The following is a 22,500-nucleotide window of genomic DNA, read 5'->3' as shown; positions in this document are numbered from 1 at the left end:
CCATCCCACCTGGACCATCCTCAGCAGAGGCCCACCCCACACAGGACATGGAAGTATCGTCCAGTCCAGACAGCACAGGCGAGGCTGTGTATGAAGACGCTGGTTCGTCTGTGACCTGTCTGCTTTAAGACACTTTCATCCCTATGCCTGGAATCGCCTGGTCCATTTCTCCTGGGGATTCACCATCCAGAAATCTACAGGGCATCAGAAAAATATCTCCACTCTTCTCTCCTGCCTCCCCTGACCCTCCCCACATCTCCCTCCCTCCCCCCAACCCTCCACCCGAGGCACAGAGGCACAGAGGAAAGCTTGGATCCTGTTTTTTTTTTTTAAAATTTGGTTTTGTTTTCTACCTATAAACACATATAACTCCTGCTGTTTAGGACAATGGGGCAGTTTAAGAATCTGCTCAAATCCTGAGACTCCAGTATACACACAGTCACAGACCCCAGTTTACAGTCCCTGCAAGTGAGTGGACCCTGAAGGCCACCTGGAGTCTCCTCCACTAGTGGGGTAAATTTCTCTAAAACCAGCTTTCTCTCCCCACTCCCTTTCCTCTCTCTTCCCCTTCCCCCCACCTTTTTAAAATTTTGAGCCTTTTTAAAAAAAATTTTTGCGACAGAGCCGTATGTAGCCAGGCTACATAAAATTTGATATGTAACTGAGGCTAGTCTTGAATTGCTAATCCCCCTGTCTCACTCAGCTTTCATAGTGCTGGGATCATGGGCCTGGCTCCCTTCTTCTTGCTTCTCCTTCCAAGAATCTGGAAACATCCAGTTACCCACAAGGAAGGAAGAAAAGACAACTATAAAAACAATTTTCTTTGCTAGGCATGGTGGCCTGTAATCCCAGCACTCAGGAGGCTGAGGCAGGAGGATCAAGAGTTTGAGGTCATCTTTGGTTATATACAGAGTTTAAGGCTAGCCTGGGCTACTTGAAACTTTCCCACCAAACAACAAACACCAAAAGGACGTCAACAATAAAAGGAGAAATGACTTACTTTTCACTGGAAGGCAGATTGGAAGCAGAATCAAGTGTCCATGTGGGAAAGAATGGGTCAGAGAGTAAAATGAATATTAGTTCCTTCTGTCCCTGGTGCCTTCCGCTTTCTTTCATAAACTACTTTTTAAAGTGTGACAGTTGTTCTTGTGTTCTGTTGAACTAACTTAGAGAGGAAACCAGGTGTGCAAGACCCCGGAACTGATAAAGCCAACAGTCTCCTACCGTCTCAGCCTTGCCTTATCTGTGAGCATTAGCAAACTCTAACTTGAACTATTTCCCTTGCACACTTGCACAGGCTGAATGCCCCTAATCCAAAATGGCTCCCTTACAAGATTTTTGAGTGCCAAGGTGATACTTTAATAGTTTCACCTTGACTTGTTTTCATTGCTTTGTTGCTTGTTTGTTTTTAGTTTAGTTTACTTTTCTTATGTGTATATGCCTGTGTAAGCATGTGTGTATGCCCCTCACAAGCCACACAGAGCCATAGGCAATTATAAACTGACTTAAGTGGGTGGCACCTAACTCAGGTCTAGGAAAGCAGAAAGCGTTTGTAACCACTGAGTCACCTCTCTGGCCTCCATTAGTTTTTAATTTTTGAGACAGGGTCCTTTCACTCCACAGACCAAGGCTATCCTTCAACTCTTTCTGGAGGTTCAAATCCAGCCAAGCTCCCACCACCACCACCTCTGTCTCTCAAGTGCCAGGATTAGCACCCCGAGTCAGCACGTCCAGGTTTGGATTTGGATGTTGTTCAGACCAGATTTGGGGGGGTCAAGGAAAGAGTCTGAACTGATAGAGTTGATGTAATGTTCACAATTCTGAAAATGTCTGAAATTTGAAACACTTCCAGCTTCAGGCATTTCAATTAAGGAAAATTCAAGCCGCACTAGACTAGAGAAAAGCAGAAAGGGGCTCAGCTGATCAGAAACATCCAATACACTCATGTTGTACAATCAGGGACTTTGCAATGGACTGAACCAAGTAAACTGATAGGATTGCTGTGACCTGATCATGATTCTGTCTGCATTATTGTCCCTTCATCCTCTGTCCTCCAGTGTACAGTCCCATCTGGACAGAGTTCCCCCTAATGGTTTTCTCTGGGTAACTTGCTAATTACTTGCTCTAACAAACTTTCTTGTTGTGGTACTGGGGATTCAGAATAGATCTTATACATGCCAGGAGAGCACTCTACTGCTGAGTTACACCCCATCCCCTCACTGGGGGATTCTAGGGAGAGGCTCTATCACTGAGCCACGCCCAAACCCCTCACTGGGGGATTCCAGGCAGCTGTTCTACCACAGAGCTATAGCCTCTTTTTACTTTTTATTTTGAGACAGTTGAGTTCACGGGTACCCTGGGCAGCTAAGTAAGAACTCATTTGAAAATAGAAAGTTAAAAGCCAGGCGATAGTGTCACATGCCTTTATTATGCCATCAATCCCAACACTAGGAAGGCAGAGGCAGGTGAATCTCTGTGAGTTCCAAGCCAGCCTGGTCTACAGAACTAGTTCCAGGACAGCCAAGGCTACACAGAGAAACTCTGTCTCAAAAAACAAGAATAAAAACACCCCTTCCCCCCAAAAAACATCCAGAAAATACAAAAAGAAAAAGAAAAGAAAGAAAGAAAATAGGAAGTTAAAAAGTATATCAGTACAGTCCTTGTTGGAATCTCCCAAGGAGGACCAGGGTTTTGATTCAGCGGTAGAGCCACTGGCTACCACACAGGTTCTGAGTTCAGTTCCTGGGTAAATGGGGCAGGGAGAGTTGGGAGTCATAAGATTTCACAGTACTTACTTTCTTCTTCTGACTTGTCTGGAGGGAAGAACGAATGCAGCCATGTTTGACAGGGGTGCAGAGAGAGGGAGAGAGGGAGAAAGTGGGGGTGGGAGAGAGCATGGGGCAGAGGGGGGGGAGGGAGAGAGATTGATTAATAGTTTTGCCATCAGATAAGCATCCCTGACCAGACAGAGACAAGAGATGAGAATGCTATCAGAAAGCACACAACCTAACTCTCTCTCAATTTACAGGATAGGACAGGGACTCGAGTCTACAACCATTCTTTCTAAAATAAATATTTCTGAAGCACTACTGTAGCCTGGGCATCAGCAAGGTTTGGGTAAGACAATATCTACCCCCAGTGAACAGTATCCATGGGTTTTCAGGAGCTTGCAAGGAAGGGGGACCAAACGCCTCGTGAAGTGGGACAGAGGTGGGAATAGTGTTCTGGTTGACCTGCTGGGCATGGCAGGAACTTTTAAAGGGATGCTGGTTGCTGACCTGGAGTGGTTACCAGGGGAGGCATCTTGGAGGAGGATATGATGTTTTGTCTGAAACCTGAAAGATGAGCAGGGATTAGCTGAGTGGAAAGACCTTGGAAAGGGAAAAGAAAAATTATCCCAGACATGGGGAAGAATATGGGTATAGTCCTACAGGAAATAACTCAGCTGTAAAAGGTCTGAGAGACAAGATTATGGCTAGAAGAGGCAAAGATGTGTGGGTACCATTCTAAGACCAAGGAAGACATTGCAGAAGAAACAGGACCTATGTCCAAATCTTGGTTCATTCACCTCTTAGCTGTGTGAGCCTCTTCTGACATTTCCTCATAAAAACAAAACCGGGAACGTTTGGAGAGATGGCTCAGCAGACAAGAGCATTGGCTGCTTTTGCCAGACTGAGGTTCTAATTCCCAGAACCCACGGGGTGGCTCACAGCATTCTGTAACTCCAGCTCCAGGGGATCTGGTGCCCTCGCCTGGCCCCTATGGGTACTGCATCTACATGGTTCACAGACATCCAAGCAGGCCAAACACCCATACACACAAAATAAAAATAAAAAAATTTAAAACAAAAGAAAAGGAAACCGTGAGCTCCAGGTTCACTGAAGAGAGCCTGTCTCAAGAAGAAATAATGTGGAGAGTGATTGAAAAAAATATCCAGCATTGACCTCTGGCCTCCATGGATGCACACACTGACATGCACATCTGCATACATGCACACACACACAACGGACTCAAATTCACGTGGTGCACATCTGCATACATGCACACACACACACAACGGACTCAAATTCACGTGGTGCACATCTGCACATATGCACACACACACAACGGAATCAAATTCACGTGGTGCACATCTGCATACATGCACACACACACAACGGACTCAAATTCACATGGTGTACATTTGTGACCTCATCACTCAGAAGCAGAGGCAGGTGGACTTGGAGTTCAAGACTAGCTTAGGCCTCTCTCTCTCTCTCTCTCTCTCTCTCTCTCTCTCTCTCTCTCATTTGGTTGTTGTTGTTGTTGTTTTTCCAGACAGGGTTTCTCTGTGTAGTCCTGGCTGTCCTGGAACTCGAGTAATAGACCAGAGTGGCCTAACTCAGAGATCTGCCTGCCTCTGGTTCCCAAGCGCTGGAACTAAAGGCGTGCGCCATCACATTTAGGGAGATCTTGCCCCCCACCCCCCACTTGGGCTCAAAAGAATCAAAGTAGAACAACCAACATTCATACAAAGGCTTCCAGAATGAGAAATGCCACTATTAAAACTGGAGCTGTCCTGGACAACACACACAATTGCACATACACACAAGAATATATAATAGCATGACACCATGGCTTCCTCACCAGGCTCCCCGACCCCCACACACTGTAAACTAAATAGACCCTTCCGTTCCTAAGGTCAGGGTAGTCTGTCATACCCATGAGAAAAGTAAGTGATGTAGCCTGGTACTCACTACATAGCCCAAGCTGGCCTCAAACTTAACAGCCTCCTGCTTCGGCCTCCTAAGCGTCGGAGTTACAGATGTGACATGCCAGGTTCAGCTCTCCTTCTACCTTGCAGGTCCTGAGGACTGAACTCAGGTCACCATGCTGAGCAGCAAGCGACTTTTGCCCAGTGAGCCATTTTGCTGCCTGGTTGCTGAACTTTTGTCAGTTGCTACTTTGTCCCTGATGATTCTGACCTTATCCACTCTCAACTCCAAGCTAATTGTGCAGACATTAAGGGACTACTGTTCTAGCATAGTGGTTATACCAGTGCTTCTCAACCTGGGAGTCGAAACCCATTTGAAACAGTAGCAAAATTACAGTTATGAAGTAGCAACAAAATCATTTTTGGTTGAGGGGGCGTCACCACAACATGAGGGTCAAAGTATTAGGAAAGTTGAGAACCTCTGGTTTATATTTACAACTGTATGTATATATATTATATTATTTAGCATTACAGCTAGTGCCCCAGAAGGTCAGGTGAAGGGCTTGGGAGGCTTGGTGGGTAAGGGCTCTGGCTGTGCAAGTGTGGGGATCCAAGCTCTGATCCTATATAAAAAGCTGGCTATGGCCACTGACACCTGTAGTCCCAATACTATGGAGATTTAGTGATAGAAGAAGCCCAGGCACTTGCTGACCAGAGCCAACCAAAAAACCAGTGAGCTCTAGGTTTAGTGAGAGACACTGTTCATGGAAATAAAACTGAAAGAAATAGAACCAGACAGCAACGTCCTCCCCTGGCCTTTGCATGCATACACAAGTGCACACACACGTGGGCACACGCACACATGTATACACACAATTGAAACAGCAATATGGGTCAGCATGTGAAGGTGCCTTCTAGCAAGCCTGAAGATCTTAGTTCTATTCCTAGGACCCACACAATGGAGAGAAGGAACCAGCTGCCACAAGGTATCATCTGACTTCCACATGCATGTCTTGGCACATGTGCTGTTCAGTAGAACTTTTTTTTTTTTTGAAACAGAGTTTCTCTGTATAGCCTAGCTGTCCTGGAACTCACTCTGTAGACCAGGCTGACCTCGAACACAGAGATCCTCCTGCCTCTGCCTCCCGAGTGCTGGGATTAAAGGGGTGCACTGCCACCCAGCATAATTTTTTTTTATTTTAAATTTAGAACCAAGTAAACAAAGCATAAGGCATTCTCTAGCTGCATCACTCCTTGTGAGCTGGAAATGGAGATTCACACTTACCATCCGGGGACAGTCTGCCCATTAACCCTGAGGGAGGAGACAAAACAAAACAAAACAAAACAAAACAAAACAAAACAAAATAAATGATGTCAACACACAACAATTGAAACAGAAAAAACAAATCCAGAGAGAATGGACTTTCCCAGCCAAGTGTGGGGAAAGTGGGGCCTTGATGCCTTAGCTATTGAGGCTGGTGGGAGGAGGGCCATAATAAGCCCAGATTGGTTGTTTTTTTTTTTAAATAGATTTTTGCCCCCAACTATATACAAGAAATCTCAATTTCTTTGTGGTTTTTTTGTTCACAGCAGTTTCCCTTTCTCTGACTTATATTCCCATTTTCCCTTGGGTGGACCTTTCTGGACTTATTACACTCAAAGAGCAAAGGAGGTCAGGATGTATGCTCCGACCCCAGCCAGTCAACCAATCAGGTATTTCTGTACTTGTGGACATAGACAGAGCCCCAGTCCCCGCTATAGAAGGAACACATAGGTAACTTCACACCAAGTGGGATACTCTAAACCCACATAAAAACCCAAACCTCCTTAGCTGGGGGGCTCCTCAGAGTCTCTCTGCTACTCAATAAATCTGTAACTTCTACCATTAAACCTCCACTGTGTGCCAAGCTGCTTTTCTGTCTTTCCATCCTTTAACTATTGAAGAAAAGGAATCCACCCACCAGGCAGTATCAACAGCACTTAGAGTAGGGGTTCTCAACCTGTGGGTCGCGACCCTTCAGGGATCAGATATCAGGTACTGTACATATCAGACATTTTATTGCAGTTCATAACAGTAGAAAATCACAGTTATGAAACTACTTTATGGTTTGGGGGGGTCACCAGAATATGAGGAACTGTGTTAAAGGGTTGCGGCATAGGAAGTTTGAGAACCACTGATACAGAGTTTCCTTCATAGTCCCAACCCTTTGACCTGGCTCAGTCGTATAAAGCATCATTTGCTTTCAGTGTGATCTGAACACCAAGTCAGTAGACAATTTCATCACTGTACAAACGTCAGAGAATGGATGTCCTCAAACTGAGATGGTTATGCTATCACTATGTGGTGTTAGGGCCTGTGGAGTATATGCAATTCAGCACTGAAGGAGAATGTGATACAGTCCAGGAGCCCACTAGATTCTGAATTAGTTCCATCTTTGGACTTCTATCATCATGCTAAAAGCTTACCAATGTTCTATGTGTATGTGTGCTCAGGTGTATACAGATGTATGTGTGTGCATACTGAGGCCAAAGGTCAACCTTCAATGTTGTTTGAGGAGCCTCTATCTTATAGTTCCTGCCTCCCAAGATTTATTTTCTTTTTTCTTTTTTTTAATTTATTTTATTGGATGTTTTATTTACATTTCATATGTTGTCCCCTTACCCCATCTCCCAACCACCCAGGAACCCCCAATCCCCTCACCCCTCCTCCTTCTTCTCTGTGGATGTAACCTCTATCTACCCCCCCAACTCCCACCTCCCCACCCTCAAAATTCCCACCCCCTGGGGCGTCCAGCCTTCATGAGGTCAAGGTTCTCTTCTTCCACCTAAGCCCAGCAGGGCCCTCCACTCTTATATATTCAGCTAAAGCCCTGGATCCCTCCCTAAGTGCTCCCAGGCTGGTGGTTTAGACCCTGGGAGCTGTGGTTGGTTGGTATTGTTGCTTTCCTCATGGTGCCACAAATCCTTTCAGCTCCTTCAGTCTTCACTCTAACTCCTCCATTGAGAACCCCATGATCAGTTCAATGGCTAGTTGTGAGCATCTGCCTCTGAATATGTCAGACTCTTGCAGACCTCTGAGGAGACATCCATATCAGGCTCTTATCAGCATGCACTTCCTGACTTCCACATCAGCATCTACCTTTGGTGACTGCACATGGGATAGATACTCAGGTGGAGTGGTCTTCAGACGGCCCCTCCTTCAGTTTCTGTCCCTCACTTTGTCTCCATATTTGCTCCCTTGAGTATTTTGTTGTTCCTTCTAAGAAGGACCGAATCACCCCCACTTGGTCTTCCTTCTTTATGAGCTTCATGTGGCCTGTGAGTTGCATCTTGGGCATTTCAAGGTTCTGGACTCCAATAATCAGTGAGTGAATACCATGTGTGTTCTTTTGTGATTGGCTTACCTCACTCAGGATGATAATTTCTAGTTCCATCCATTTACCTAGGAACCTCTCGAATTCATTGTTTTTAATAGCTGAGTAATACTCCATTGTGTAAATATACCACATTTTTTGAATCCATTCCTCAGTTGAAGGACATCTGGGTTCTTTCCAGGTCCTGGCTATTATAAATAAGGCTGCTATGAACATAGTTGAGCATATGTCCTTGTTATATGTTCGAGCATCTTCTGGGGCAGGAAGATCAATGGAATAGCATTGAAGACCCAGAAATGAACCCACACTCCTATGGTCACTTGATCTTTGACAAAGGAGCTAAAACTGTCCAGTGGAAAAAGGACAGCATTTTCAACAAATGGTGCTGGTTCAACTGGAGGACAACATGTAGAAGAATGAAAATTGATCCATTCTTATCTCTTTGTACAAAGCTCAAGTCTAAGTGGATAAAGGACCTCCACATAAAACCAGATTCACTGAAACTAATAGAAGAGAAGGTGGGGAAGACCCTCGAATACTTGGGCACAGGGGAAAAGTTCCTGAACAGAACACCAATGGCATATGCTCTAAGATCAAGAATTAACAAATGGGACTTCTTAAAATTGCAAAGTTTCTGTAAGGCAAAGGACACTGTCAATAGGACAAAACGACAACCAACAAATTTGGAAAAGATCTTTACCAATCCTACATCTGATAGAGGGCTAATATCAATATATATAAAGAACTCAAGAAATTAGACTCCAGACAACTAAATTATCCTATTAAAAAATGAGGTATAGAGCTTAACAAAGAATTTTCAATGGAAGAAACTCGAATGGCCGAGAAGCACCTAAAGAAATGTTCAGCATCCTTAGTCATCAGGGAAATGCAAATCAAAACAACCCTGAGATTCCATCTCACACCAGTCAGAATGGCTAAGATTAAAAACTCAGGTGATAGTAGATGCTGGCAAGGGTGTGGAGAAAGAGGAACACTCCTCCATTGTTGGTGGGACTGCAAGATGGTGCAACCACTTTGGAAATCAGTGTGGCGGTTCCTCAGAAAATTCGACATAGCATTACCTGAGGACCCAGCTATACCACTCCTAGGCATATAAAAGATGCTCGCACATATTTTATTTTTAATTATGAGTACCTGTGTGGGTATGTGTATGTGAGTGTAGTGCCTGAAGACACCAGAAGAGGGCAGCAGATCCCTTGGAACTACAAGCAGTTGTGGGCAGCTGAGCATGGAATTGAACTCGGATCCTTTAAAAGTAGTCGATGTACCTAACCCCTAAGCCAGCTCTCTAGCCCCTGTCCTGTTCTTTGTTTTTAAAAGTGAGGAGTTGCTTGTGCTCAGCACATGCGTGGAGGGCAGAGGATAACTTACTGGAGTTGGTTCTCTCCGTTCACCTTGTATGTCTCTGAGAAAAGTCAGGTCATCAAGCAGCAAACACTTTCTACCTCCTGAGCCGTTCTGTAAACCCCATTTTAAAAATGTGCATGTTGGGGGCTGGAGAGATGGCTCAGGGGTTAAGAGCACTGACTGCTCTGCCAGAGGTCCTGAGTTCAATTCCCAGCAACCACACGGTGGCTCACAACCATCTGTAATGGGATCCTGATGTCCTCTCCTGGTGTTCATGAAGACAGCATACTTGTATACATAAAATAATCTTTTTGTGCATATGTAGCTATTACAAATAAACAATGAACATGTAATGAACACGGTTGAACAAGTGTCCTTGTGGTAGGATGGAGTGTCCTTTGGGTATATGCCCTATATATAGCTGGGTCTTAAGGTAGATTCCCAATAGGGAACTGCCATATTGCAGTTTTATTCATAATAGCTGGAAACTCAAAACCTAGGTGTCCCTCAACTGAAGAATGGATAAAGAAAATGTAGTACATAAACTGTTAATAGTGGACTAATATTTCATTGTGACATTATGAAATTTGCAGGCTAATGGATAGAACTAGAAAAGATCACACTGAGTGAGGTAACCCAGACCCAGAAAGGCAAATGTGGTGTGTACTGACTTATAAACAGTATAGTAAAGAATAACCATGCAATAATCGACAGACCCAGAGAAGCTAAGTAACACGGAGGGCTCAAGGGGGACACATGGATCTTTCTAAGAAGGGGAAATAGGATAGGTTCTTTTGGGTGGACTGGGGGCTAGTAGGGACAGGAGCTAGAGGGATCAAGTGGGAGTAGGATGAAAGAAATGGAAGGAGAGAGGTCATTTGGGGGTTGACATAGTGCAGTGGAAACCCTCTGAAATCCATGAGTGACTCTTTTCCCTGACACTGCATGGATGGCCAGGAACCAAAAGCAAGACAGCCCAAGGACCCAGGATAGAGGCAAGCATGACTGGAAAAAAAAAAGTCAGTGAAATGATTTCTAATGAAACTCTGCTATACTCATAGACCAGTGCCTGGTCCCGTTGTCATCAGAGAGGTGTCATCCAGCAAGTGATGGAAACAGACGCAGAGAGCCACAGCCCAACGTTAGGCAGAGCGAACGTAACCCCAAAAAAGAGGCAGAGGGAGGATTGTAGGAGTCAGAGGGGTTGAGGACACCACAGAACACAGCCCACAGAATCAACTAAGTGGGGCTCAGAGGGGCTCAGAGAGACTGAAGAGGCAGACACGGACTGCATATGGTTCTGATCTAGGTCCACCGCATATTATGGTTGTATAGCTTGGTGTTCTTGTGGGACCCCCAACAGCAGGGGTACGGGTGTCTCGGACTCTTGCCTGCACTCAAGACCCTTTTCCTCCTGTTGGGTTGCTATATCCAGCTGTGATATGAGGTGTGTGCCCAGACTTATTGTATGTTGTTAGGCCATGTTCAATGAATACCCTGCTCTTTAATTTTGTAAAAGGGAAGTAGAGGAGGAGTTGATCTGGGAGAGTGGGGAGGTGGGAGAGGGACTGCGAAGAGTGGGGGGATGAGAAACTCATATAAGATGGAATGTATGAGAGAGAAATAAAAATTTAAAAACTATGCACGTGTTTGAGTGTGTGTGTGTGTGTGTGTGTGTGTAGGTCAAAAGACAACTTTGAGTGCAACCCATAATTTTAGTTTTTTGAGAGAAGATCTCTTTAGCCTGTAGTCCTGGAACTCTATTAGACCAGGCTGACATAAACTCAGAGATGCTGCCTCTGACTCCTGAGTGCTGGGATTAAAGGCATGCATCACTACAGCTGTCTTCCAGCCTACAAATTCCTGCTCCAAGTTTTCCATTGAACTTCTCAGTCCATGACAATGTGATTCATACACTTACCCAAGATTCCTGATGGCATCAGGACCAGGCGAGGTGACATGGAGGTCAAGATTACAGATGAAGCACAGGACGTTGAGTTGGACGGGTCAGGATAGAGACAAAGCCATAATTAGAAAGCCAAAAACAAGATCAGGCTCAGGGGCTGGGAACTTGTTGGAAAATGAAATCTATAATGGGTCGTGAGGCGTGATGGGGAATGGAGACCGAGGTTCCGTGAGATTCCCAGGGGTCCCATCAGATTCGGGGGTGGGGGTTGGGGTGGAGTGGGGGTGGGAGGGGTGTACAGGTTTGGTTTCAGACCTGGGGACAAGGGACTGGAGTGCATATTTTACACATCAAAACAGACCTGTCCTCCAGGTTCTCCCAGCATCCCTCAGTCCCTACCTTGCAAACCCTGCCTAGGCTGCCCTAGAGGCGCAGGCGCTCTCGTGCGCTCTCGCTCCCGCTCCCGCTCCCGCTCCCGCTCCCGCTCCCGCTCCCGCTCTCGCTCGTTTATCTGTGTGTCTGTCTCTTCTCCCCCACCTTCCTCCCTCTCTCCTCCCTCCCCCCTCTCTCGCCTACCCCCTACCCCGACCCCTCCCCTCCCCTGCGAGCTCTTTCTCTTTTCCAGTCCCTTCCTTCTCTCTCCTCATGGAGACTCCCTGGCCTCGGTCCCTGGGGCCAGTGAATTCACTCGAGTGCAGAGTCCCAATAACCATACGTTTAGTATAATCTAATCTGATTTGAATTGGCTCATTTCACCAGCAGAGAAATAACCTATCAGGATTTAATGAGGTGAGAATGGTTGGCAAACAGCTTGTCTGCAGAAGGAGAGGAAAGGCTGCCCCTTGTTGTTTCCAGAACAAGGCTAGTCTCAGCTTGATTTTAGGATCCCTAATCTCTACCTTCTGAGGCTGGAATTACAGGTGGGATACCACGCCCATTGGCATTTATTAAGGGCTTTGGGGATCTTCCCAGCCCACGTAACTTGTCTGGTAAAACTAGATCTAGAATAGATCTAAAGTTTGCTTGCTGACCGAATGGCCTTTTCTTCTGTCACATCCTGAAGCTTGTGTTAGCACTAAGTGAAGAAGGCATTTTTAGGGACTGATTCTTTCCAAGTATCCTTCCACTTTTTTTTTCAGTCAAAATTTTGTGATTAGTTAGATATAGTGGTATATGCCTTTAATCTCAGCACTTAGGGGGCGGAGACAGGTGGATCTCTGTGAGCTCAGGGCCAACCCGATCTATATAGTAAGTTCTAGTTCAGCCAGGCTACCTAGTGAGACTCTTGTCTCAAAACAACAACAACAACAACAAAAAACAAAAACAAACAAACAAAAAACAGAACAAAGATTAAAAAAAGAAAATTTTGTAATTAAAGATGAACATACCAGAAGGATTCCAGTCCATTGTCTTTATGATGAGAACAGAAGGTGTTCAGAGATCGTCTGTCAATCATCTCAAAACATCAGTGGAACGTGCCCAGAAACTTGTCTCTCCACCGTGTTTATGATTTAAAATGGACATGTGCAGATGCGTCTTTGGCTGTCATCTTTAATTTGCCTAACATGACCTTGAGCTAAACATACCCAAAACGTGTCTTCTGTAGTCCCTTCTTTAGATAGGACCTTCAACTAAGCATATGCCTTCCCTTAAGCACTTTCCTATTTTACTATGTGTGGACTCCTTCGGAGGAGGGCATTGCTCTGGAAATCACCACTGTCTTTCCTTGCCTGCTGCGGGTAATAATTCTTTCTTTGCTCCTTTGTTTCTCAGCTGAATTTGCCTTAACGTACTCTCACCAAGATGTAAACCAGTTACATATGGGTTAAGAGGAAAAGAACACTGAATTTGTCAGGGAGAGGGGAAGAACGGCATCTGAATTCTGTCAAAGGAGGTACTCTAGATTCTCCTCCGTCCCTAGATTAGAAGTTTGGCTGCGGACACAGGAGTGAAAATGCTGGTTGAAAATCAGGGTATTATTTCTGAGGGACAGGTAACTCGATCAGATGGGGAAGGAAATAGAGACTCTTACCTTTCAGCACTGTAGGCACACGGGCATCAGGAAAGACAGGATGAGCGGAGACCAATGGAACATTTGTCCAACCAAAGTTGAGAAGGAATATGGAATCAATTAAGTCATCTTTTGTGCATAGTCCCTCAGTGTACTTCAAAGATCCCCAAATAGGCCGCGGAACTAGAATGGGTAGCTTTGACAAAGCCTCTGGTTCCTTCATCTCTTTGAAGATGCATTTATTCTGGAAGCGAGAGCTCCAGGGAATCTAAACCCTCCCTGTTCCGGGAGATTAGCAGAATAAGGTCTACATAAAGATTGTCAACTTTCTGTTCTCAGCTGGAGGCCAAGATGGTTACTTCTCAGAAAAGAAGAAAGCACATCTGACCTGCTGCTTACCAGAAAATACACAGTCCAGCCTGGCTATAAAGTGGAGCTCCCAACCAGTTAGCTCATTGTGATCCTACTGACATTAATATCAAACTATAGTCCTGGGAACCAACAAAGGCTCTTTCTTCCTCTCTTGCAAGCATCTTTCCTACCGGATCTGAGAGGGTGGCTGGCTTTGAAACCTATCCCCACCCCCTGACCTTTAGATCTAGGTCAAGTGGCCCCATTCAAGTTGAGTATTCTGAGTCGGCTCCAGCCGAACATGACGGTCAGGTGTTTGCCCCTCTTTTTTTATCTCCCTGAGTTAGCCCTTCCACCCTCCACCCTTCTTTAAACAGAGAGGGATTGTGACTTACTTTTGACTGGAAGAGCAGTGGAAACCAGGAGCCATTGAATCAGCCAGGAAAACAGAGACAAAGAGTAGGATCAGTACAAATGCAAATTACCTCAGTCTCCCCCTCCCCCCACACACACACCCACTACCACCTTGTATTCTTTGTTCCTTCTGGGAATAGTTACACCCCTTTGTTATGTAGGGAGGAGCTTTGCCCGCTTGAATGTCTGTGAACCATGTGGATGTAGTACCCATAGGGGCCAGAAGAGGGCACCAGATCCCCTGGAGCTGGAGTTACAGAATGTTGTGAGCCACTCTGTGGGTACTGGGAATTAGAACTTCAGTCTGGCAAAAGCAGCCAATGCTCTTGTCTGTTGAGCCATCTCTCCAAACGTTCCAGTGGTAGCACTGATTGCCCAGTGTCTCGAACTTTCTGTGATGATTTGAATAAGAATGGTCCTGGGGGCTGAATTCAGGCCCTCAGGTTTGGTGGTAAGTGCCTCAGCCCACTGACTCTTCACACTGGGTCCAGAACTGAGCTTATGAATCTCCTCTCAAAAGAGTCAGAGAAAGGCTGGCTCAGTGTGGGACTTGGAGCTTTTGCCACCTGGATTTGACAATGTAATTGCGTGACACCTTTGAAGTGCTCAAGGCATGCTAGGTACTGAATTTCCATTGGTTCCCTCTCTCTGCTTTCAAAATGATAGCATTATCTTACATTTGCACAGAAAAGCTCTTTCCATTTGTCCAATTTAGCTGAGTACTAGGAACTTTCCTAGGCCATAGGAATAAAGACAAGGGCCCCATGCTTTCTGGCCACTCACAATCTCTGAGACCTTTTCCTCTTCCATGTGTCATTGGGGGGAAAAATTCTCAAAATATCAGCCAAGAACCATTGAGTTAACCCTGGGACTTTCGAAGGGATGATGATTGACTGAATTAAGGGACACTCGAGTAGCTGGGAAAGCATGATTTAATCTCTCTGTCTTAGAGTTTTATTGCTGTGAAGAGACACCATGACCATGGCATCTCTTAAGAAAGAAAACATTTAAGTGGGACTAGCTTATAGTTCAGAGGTTTAGTTCATTTTCGTCACAGTGGGAAGCATGGCAGCATCCAGGCAGAAATGGTGCTAGAGGAACCAAGAGTTCTACATCTTGATCTGCAGGAAGCAGGAGACTGGGTGCCACCCTGGGTATAGCATGAACATAGGAGACCTCAAAGCCCGCCCCCACAGTGACACACTTCCTCTGACAAGGCCACACCTCCTAATAGTACCACTCCCTATGAGCTAGGCATTCACACACATGAGTCTGTGGAAGCCAAGCCTATTCAAACCTCCAGAATCTCGTCATTGAATCAGTGGTTCTTGGTGTGTCAGCAGCACCAAGCCCTTCTTCTTCTGCTGAAACAGAAGCTTAAATGATTTAGCATTTGCTTTGAATGATTGTGTGGCCCGGGAGTGTTTGAAGGTCTGTGTGCTGTTCAGCAGGCTGGCAGAGGAAGGGGAAAACCCTGCTTCCTTGCATTTGTAATGTCCTATATTTTCTAACCTTGGATATCAAAACTCCAGGTTCCTCTCCTTTGGAATTCCTAGGCTGACATCAGTGGCTCCATGGGCCCATGGACCTTTACCTTGTACTGTGTGATGGTTTGTATGTGCTTGGGCTAGGGAGTGGCACTATTAGGAGGTGTGGCCTTGTTGGAGTAGATGTGTCACTGTGGGTGTGGGCTTAATACCCTAGTCCTAGCTGCCTGGAAGTGACTTTTCTGGCTGACTTTGGAACAAGAGGTGGAACTCTCAGCTCCTCCAGCCCCACATCGGCCTGGTGGCTGCCATGATCCTGCCTTGATGATAATGGACTGAAACTCTGAACCTGTAAGCCAGCCCCAATTAACTGTTGTCCTTTATAAGACTTGCCATTGTCATAGTGTCTGTTCACAGCAGTAAAACCCTAAGTAAGACAGACTGAGAATTATATCACTGGACTGAGCCACACTACCAACCTCCCAGATTCTCTAGCTTGGGATGGTATGTTATGGGCCTTCCCAGCCTCCACAGTAAATCCCTTCATCCTGTCTATTATTCTATTCTATTCTATTCTATTCTATTCTATTCTATTCTATTCTATTCTATTCTATTCTACTCTATTCTATCCTTCTGTTCTGTTCTATTCTATTTATTCTATATTTTATCATAGCCAGTCCTAGTCCATCCTGTTCATCTTCTATTTCTATTATCTTTCTATTATAACCTATATTTATCCTATTCTGTTATATTTCTTTATTTACCTTGAGTTTGATGCCTGGAACCCATGTAACAGTGGATTCTCACTTTGTAGACAAGGATAGGCTCAAACTCAGAGAGACTCACCTGCCTCTACCTCCTATGTGCTGGGATTAAAGTGCTACCCGGTACTAACTCACCTTTGTTATATTTGCATCATACTTTATTCCTGTTTTTATTCGAGTCTACTTCCATTTCATTATGTTTTATTTATTCTCTCTATTTCTTGTTCTCCAGAGAATTCTGGCTAAAACAGTATTTACACAACATTCCAACTCCTTCTGTTTGAGATTTCATTTTAATTTACTTCAGTCAAATTAACACATCATAACAGACTGGATCCAGTAACAGAGGTGTGAATCCAGCTATTTTCTATTAAACTAGTCTATTTTTTTTTTGAAACAGGGTCTCATGTAGCACAGGCTAGCCTTGTACACACTGTGTAGCTGAGGTTGACCTTGAACTTTCAATTCTCCTGCCTCCACCTGATCTTACAGGCATATTTCACAATGTCTGGCATCTGCTTGCTTTTAAAAATAGTTATTTTCTGATCCTCAAATCAAGATTTTATAGCAGATTGAAGCTCCATCCTTCCCCAGAATTCCCAGAAGTTTCTCCAGACCCAACAGAGTTGAGAGGAGCCGTCTGAGAGAGAGCACAAACATAGGGTGTCGAGAGTTCTTACTTTTCTCTTCCGTTGCAACTGGAGACAAAAGTATCATTCATGTGGATTCCATTGGACCGGGAGGCGGGTGCAGGGAGAGAAGGAGACACGAGACTCAAATCATTACAGTGATCAAGACCACCGCAGCTGTCGTGTCTTTGGAGGGTAGCTGACACACAGTTTCTATCAGAGTTCCTCAGGGTCTTTCATCTGCTCACCCATCTGTCTATCTGTCCATCTTTCCATGTCTATCACCCATCTGCCTATCTATCTATCTATCTATCTATCTATCACCTACCAATCAGTTCTCCACCCACTCCTCTACCCACCCTTACTGTATACCTATCCATCATGCATTGACCCATTCTTCCATCCACCTATTTACCTATCTGCCTACGCATCTATAACTCCATCTACTCATACACCCAAAAATCTACCCAGTGTCCATCTCCATCCACCCATCCATCCATCTATCGGTCTGCCTACTGCCCATCTGTCACTACTTGTCTATCACATCCCTCCATCAACCAACCCAGCCAGCCAACATTCACTTGGTTCAACCTGGCCTATGCTTAGGGCTTAGGAGACACATAGGAACTGGACTCGATCTATTCTAAAGACATCTGCTCAGCTGACTGGGAAAAGAGTCCCAGGTAGAGGGGTAAACAAAGCATTCCACGTGGTGCTCTTCTGGGACTCGCAGCCTGTGGCTGCCTGGGTCATCACAGGCCCTTCAGCTTTAGCATGTCTACAAGAGAAGCTGTGACGGTCAGCCTCCCACCCATCAGAGATGATCGACGATACAGAGGAAGCTATGAGTTCATATTGATATAAACATTCAAATGGATCAATCTCTTCTTTTTTTTTTTTTTTTTGTTTTTTTTCGAGACAAGGTTTCTCTGTGTAGCCCTGGCTGTCCTGGAACTCACTCTGTAGACCAGGCTGGCCTCGAACTCTCGAACTCAGAAATCCACCTGCCTCTGCCTCCCAAGTGCTGGGATTAAAGGCGTGCGCCACCACCGCCCGGCCAATCTCTTCTTTTTAATTTTGAGTGTTCCTTTTATTTTTAATCATGTGTCTGATGGTACTGGGATATGAGCATGTGAGTGAAGGTGCTTGTTGAAGTCAGAACCATCAGATTGCCCAGGGCCTGGAGATATAGACCATGTGAGCTTCCTGATCTGAGTGCTAGGAGCCAAACCCAGTCCCTCTGCAAACTCAGTATGTGTTCTTAATGACTGAGCCATCTCCCAGGCCCCAGTTCATCTCTAACTTAGGAATTTCAATTAATATGTATAGAAGGGATAAAGAGAATAGAAAATCTCTCTTTTTTTGGTTTGGTTTTTCGAGACAGGGTTTCTCTGTGTAGCCCTGGCTGTCCTGGAACTCACTCTGTAGACCAGGCTAGCCTCAAACTCTAATAATCTCTATTTGATAAATACTACAGTAATCCCTTCTTAAGGACGATCTATAGATGGCTGCTAAACTTCATTGGCCAAAGTGAAAAGAAAAAAAAGTACATGTGTATAGTCTCAGTACCTCCCCCATATACTTATCAGTTACAAGAAGAGAAATAGTAACAGGTCGTGGAGAGACCAGGTAGATACAACCTTAGCCAAGAGATCAAAGACAGCATCTGTCTTAGGGTCATATTGCTGCAACAAAACACCATGACCAAAAAGTTAGTGAGGGAGGAAATAGTTTATTTGGCTTACACCTCCATATCGAAGTCAGGACAAGAAGTCAAACAGGATAGGACCCTGAAAGCAGTTGCTGATGAGGAAGCCATGGAGGAGTCCTACTTACTAGCTTGTTTCCCATGGCTTGCTCAGCCTGCTTTCTTATAGAAACTAGGACTTTCTTATAGAAACAGCCCAGGGGTGGCACCACCCACCATGATAACAAATTGGGAAAATGCCTTACACCTGGATCTCAAGGAGGCATTTCCTTGACAGAAGCTCCTTCCTTTCCAATGATTCTAGCTTGTGTCACGTTGACACACAAACCAGCCAGAATAGCATCATAGGTAAGAGACAAACCATTATCAATAACTTGGCTATAATTCATGAGGGCACAGTGTGACGTCAGTATATTCTTGCCCCTAATGCATAACTTCAATCTAATCATGGGCAAAGTCAGAGAAATTCAACCTAGGAGATGTTCTGAGACTAACTGACCAGACTCATTTAAATGTTTGAAGTTCATGAGAGACAGGAAAAGACTGATGATTCAGAGGGAGAAGAAAAAAAAAGGAAGCAGAGGAAGAGGAGGAGAGGAAGGAGAAGAAGGAGGAGAAGAAGAATAGAAAAGAGAAGAGAGAAGGAAGGGGAGGAAGAGGAGGAGAAGAAGGAGGAGGAGGAGATGCCTTAGTGGGTAAAGCTACTGTCCCCAGCAAAGCCTGATGATTTGAGTTCAGATTCCTGAGATTCACATGGTGGAAGGAGAGACTCAACTCCTAGCCAGTTGTCTTCTGATTGGCACACACACACACACACAGACACACACACACACACAGAGACACACACACAGACACACACAGACACACACACACACCTTTTAAAATAGAAGGAGAAGAGGAAAGAAGGAAGGAGGAGGAGGAAGATGAGGAGGGAACCATATCTTTCATATGACCCCAACACCTGGATACCCTGGTTCCCACACTCTCCATTCTTACTGTCTTAGCTCGCCCTCCATGCCCTCATTCTGTCTGCCGTCTTTCTGCCGCACTGACTGTTCTCAGAGCCTTGAAGGGACTCCGTGTCTTCTAGCCCAACACCTTTTCGCACATAGAGTTCGGTCTGCATGAAGCAGCCTCAAACCCTTTAGGTGCCTAGCTTCTGCTTCTTGTTGAGGTCTTCTCTCAAAAGTCACTTTCCCAGAACAGTGTTACCCAAAGCCCTGCTGTGGTATGATTGTCTGTTTAGCATAAAAATGACATCAAGATAGAGCTATTCCCACCTTTCCCTGACTATTCCCAACATTGTGTACAAATTAAAACTTGAAATCATTGCCGACCTAGTAGGAGGAAGACAGTTTCATGACAAGTCTCAAGTCCTTCTGGTGTAGTCTTTGGCATCTTTACACTGTAAAGGATGGGTATTGACCTCACTGGCACACAGACAGTAGGGCTAGTGAGTCCCAGCACTACACAAATTCGAGCTCTTTCAAGAACACAAAGCAGTCCAGAGGGTTCTATGACTACTGAGGACTAGATGAAGACAAGACCCTCATCAACACATGTGGTGTCTTTCTCTAATGTGGCAAAAAAGTCACTGCTGAGAACCAATTCATCCATCTCTATGGAAGAGCCACCTGTAAGGGACTAAGAAGCCACCAGTGTCTCTAAGAATAGGCTCACTAACACAAGATTCACTAAGCTACCAGTACCTCTGAGGGAAAATCCTCCAACCTGTGACTAATGTAGACACACTAGTACCTCCAAGAGAATGGCCACCAACTAGAAACTCACAAAGCCACCAGTATGTCTAAGAGCAGAACCAACAATCCAGGACTCATGCAACCATCTCTATAAGGGAGAAGAGAGTGGGCTGTCTACACCCAAAGCAAGGAAGAATATGGCAGACTTCAGAATTGCTTGTCGAATCCAGCCTCAGTGACTGCCCCACCCTAAGATACCGTGGGGTGGAAGCCTTACCTTCACGAGGAATGCAGGCCTCTGCCAGGCCCAGGAAAAGGAGGACCACCAGGGACCTCTTCAGAAATGGCTCTAGTCTGCACATGGTAGGGCCTGGATTGGGTATCTGGTGTTCTTCTTCCAGGATCAACGGGACTCTGGTCACTCATGGGTCCCCTGGACTCTCAAGACAAAATTCACTGCCCACACATGCCCTCTAGCTACCTGGAGGCAGCCAGCTGGTGAGACCCACGCCCACATCACCAGCTGCTGGCCCAGCAACTGCCCCTTTCCACTGGCACTTTCTATGTTTTTTAAAGCATTACTCTATGGTAATTATACATTGTACCCACTTGCTTGTGTTCCAGTGTCTCAAATACAACAGCTTGTCTGGTGACATCCAATGAGTTTTATGTTTTAATTTGTGTTTTGTTTTGTTTTTAGCTTTTCTTTTTTTTTCTTTTTTTGTTTTGTTTTGTTTTTTGTTTGTTTGTTTGTTTTTTCGAGACAGGGTTTCTCTGTGTAGCCCTGGCTGTCCTAGAACTCACTCTGTAGACCAGGTTGGCCTCGAACTCAGAAATCCGCCTGCCTCTGCCTCCCAAGTGCTGGGATTAAAGGCGTGCGCCACCACTGCTCAACATTTTTAGCTTTTAAAATCTCTTTTTTCTGAGTATATGTGTGTCTGTATGTCTGTCTCTTTGTGTGTCTGTGTGTGTGTCTCTCTCTTTGTGTGCCTCTGTATCTCTCTGTGTCTTTGTTTCTTTCTCTGTGTGTATGTGTGTCTGTGTGTCTTTATGTATGTGTGTCTGTCTTTCTGTGTGTCTGTGTGTGTGTGTCTCTGTGTCTCTCTGTTTGTGTGCCTCTTTATCTCTCTATGTCTCTATCTCTCTGTCTTTCTCTGTCTCTTTCTCTCTGTGTGTATATTTCTGGGTGCATGTCTCTCTGTGTGTGTGTTTCTCTCTGCATGTATGTCTCTCTGTGTCTCTCTCTGTGTCTCTATTGTGTATCTCTGTGTTTATATATCTCTGTGTCTCTGTCTCTCTGTTTCTTTCTTTCTATGTGTGTATCTGTGTCTCTCTGTGTGTATGTCTCTTTGTGGGTGTCTCTCTGTGTCTCTGTGCATGTGTCTCTGTCTCTCTGTGTCTCTATGTCTCTGTGCATGTGCTTCTGTCTGTCTCTCTGTGTGTGTATCTCTGTGTGCATCTCTGTCTCTTTCTCTCTCTGTGAATGTCTCTGTCTCTTTGTCTCTCTGTTTCTCTGTGTGTGTGTCTCTGTGAGTGTGCATGTATGTACGAGAAAGAGCATGTTCCTGTCCAGGAGCTGGAGTTCCAGGCATTTATAAGCCACCTATCATGGGTTCTGGGAATTGAATTTCAGTCCTCTGCAACAGCAACAAGTGCTCTTAACTATTGAGCCCTTTCTCCAGCCCTTATTGATGTTGTTTAGTTTTTTTCTTATATTTTTATTTTATATGTATGGGTGTCTTGGCTACACGTATGTTTGTTCAACATGCAAATTCAGCACCCTCAGAAGCCAGAAGAGGGTGTCAGACTCCCTGGCATCAGAGTTTGGATGATTGTGAACCACCATATGGGTGCCAGAAATCAAACCCAGGTCCTCTGGAAGAGCAGCCAGTGGTCTTAACCACTGAGCCAACTCTCCAGCCCCTGTTGGGTTGGTAGTTGTTTTTTTGAGATAGAATCTGATTTTGTATTCTGGAATTATAGTCACATGCTACCATACCAAGATCTTTTTTTTCCTCTTCTTTTCTTTCTCCCTTCCTTCCATCCTTCCTTCCTTCCTTCCTTCCTCCCTCCCTCCCTCCCTCCCTCCCTCCCT

General features: G+C 45.1%; 1 protein-coding gene across 1 annotated transcript in view; it reads right to left on the bottom strand.

Annotated features, from left to right (window-relative positions):
• Eddm13 (epididymal protein 13) overlaps positions 1 to 20,767 on the bottom strand; it is a 32,345-nt gene extending 11,578 nt beyond the window's left edge. Inside the window, exons 1-7 of the mRNA XM_028779586.1 lie at positions 20,683 to 20,767; positions 17,049 to 17,066; positions 10,420 to 10,440; positions 5,979 to 6,005; positions 3,279 to 3,335; positions 2,787 to 2,813; positions 1,001 to 1,006 (exon numbers count right to left, since the gene is read on the bottom strand). Coding sequence (XP_028635419.1) covers positions 1,001 to 1,006; positions 2,787 to 2,813; positions 3,279 to 3,335; positions 5,979 to 6,005; positions 10,420 to 10,440; positions 17,049 to 17,066; positions 20,683 to 20,767 — 241 coding nt within the window. The remainder of the gene's footprint in view (positions 1 to 1,000; positions 1,007 to 2,786; positions 2,814 to 3,278; positions 3,336 to 5,978; positions 6,006 to 10,419; positions 10,441 to 17,048; positions 17,067 to 20,682) is intronic.
• Between the last annotated feature and the right edge of the window lie 1,733 nt (positions 20,768 to 22,500).

This window comes from Grammomys surdaster, unplaced genomic scaffold (genome assembly GCF_004785775.1).
Source record: "Grammomys surdaster isolate TR1022 unplaced genomic scaffold, NIH_TR_1.0 355, whole genome shotgun sequence".
Classification (NCBI taxonomy): Eukaryota; Metazoa; Chordata; class Mammalia; order Rodentia; family Muridae; genus Grammomys; species Grammomys surdaster.
This window is presented reverse-complemented; position numbering and strand designations above follow the sequence as displayed.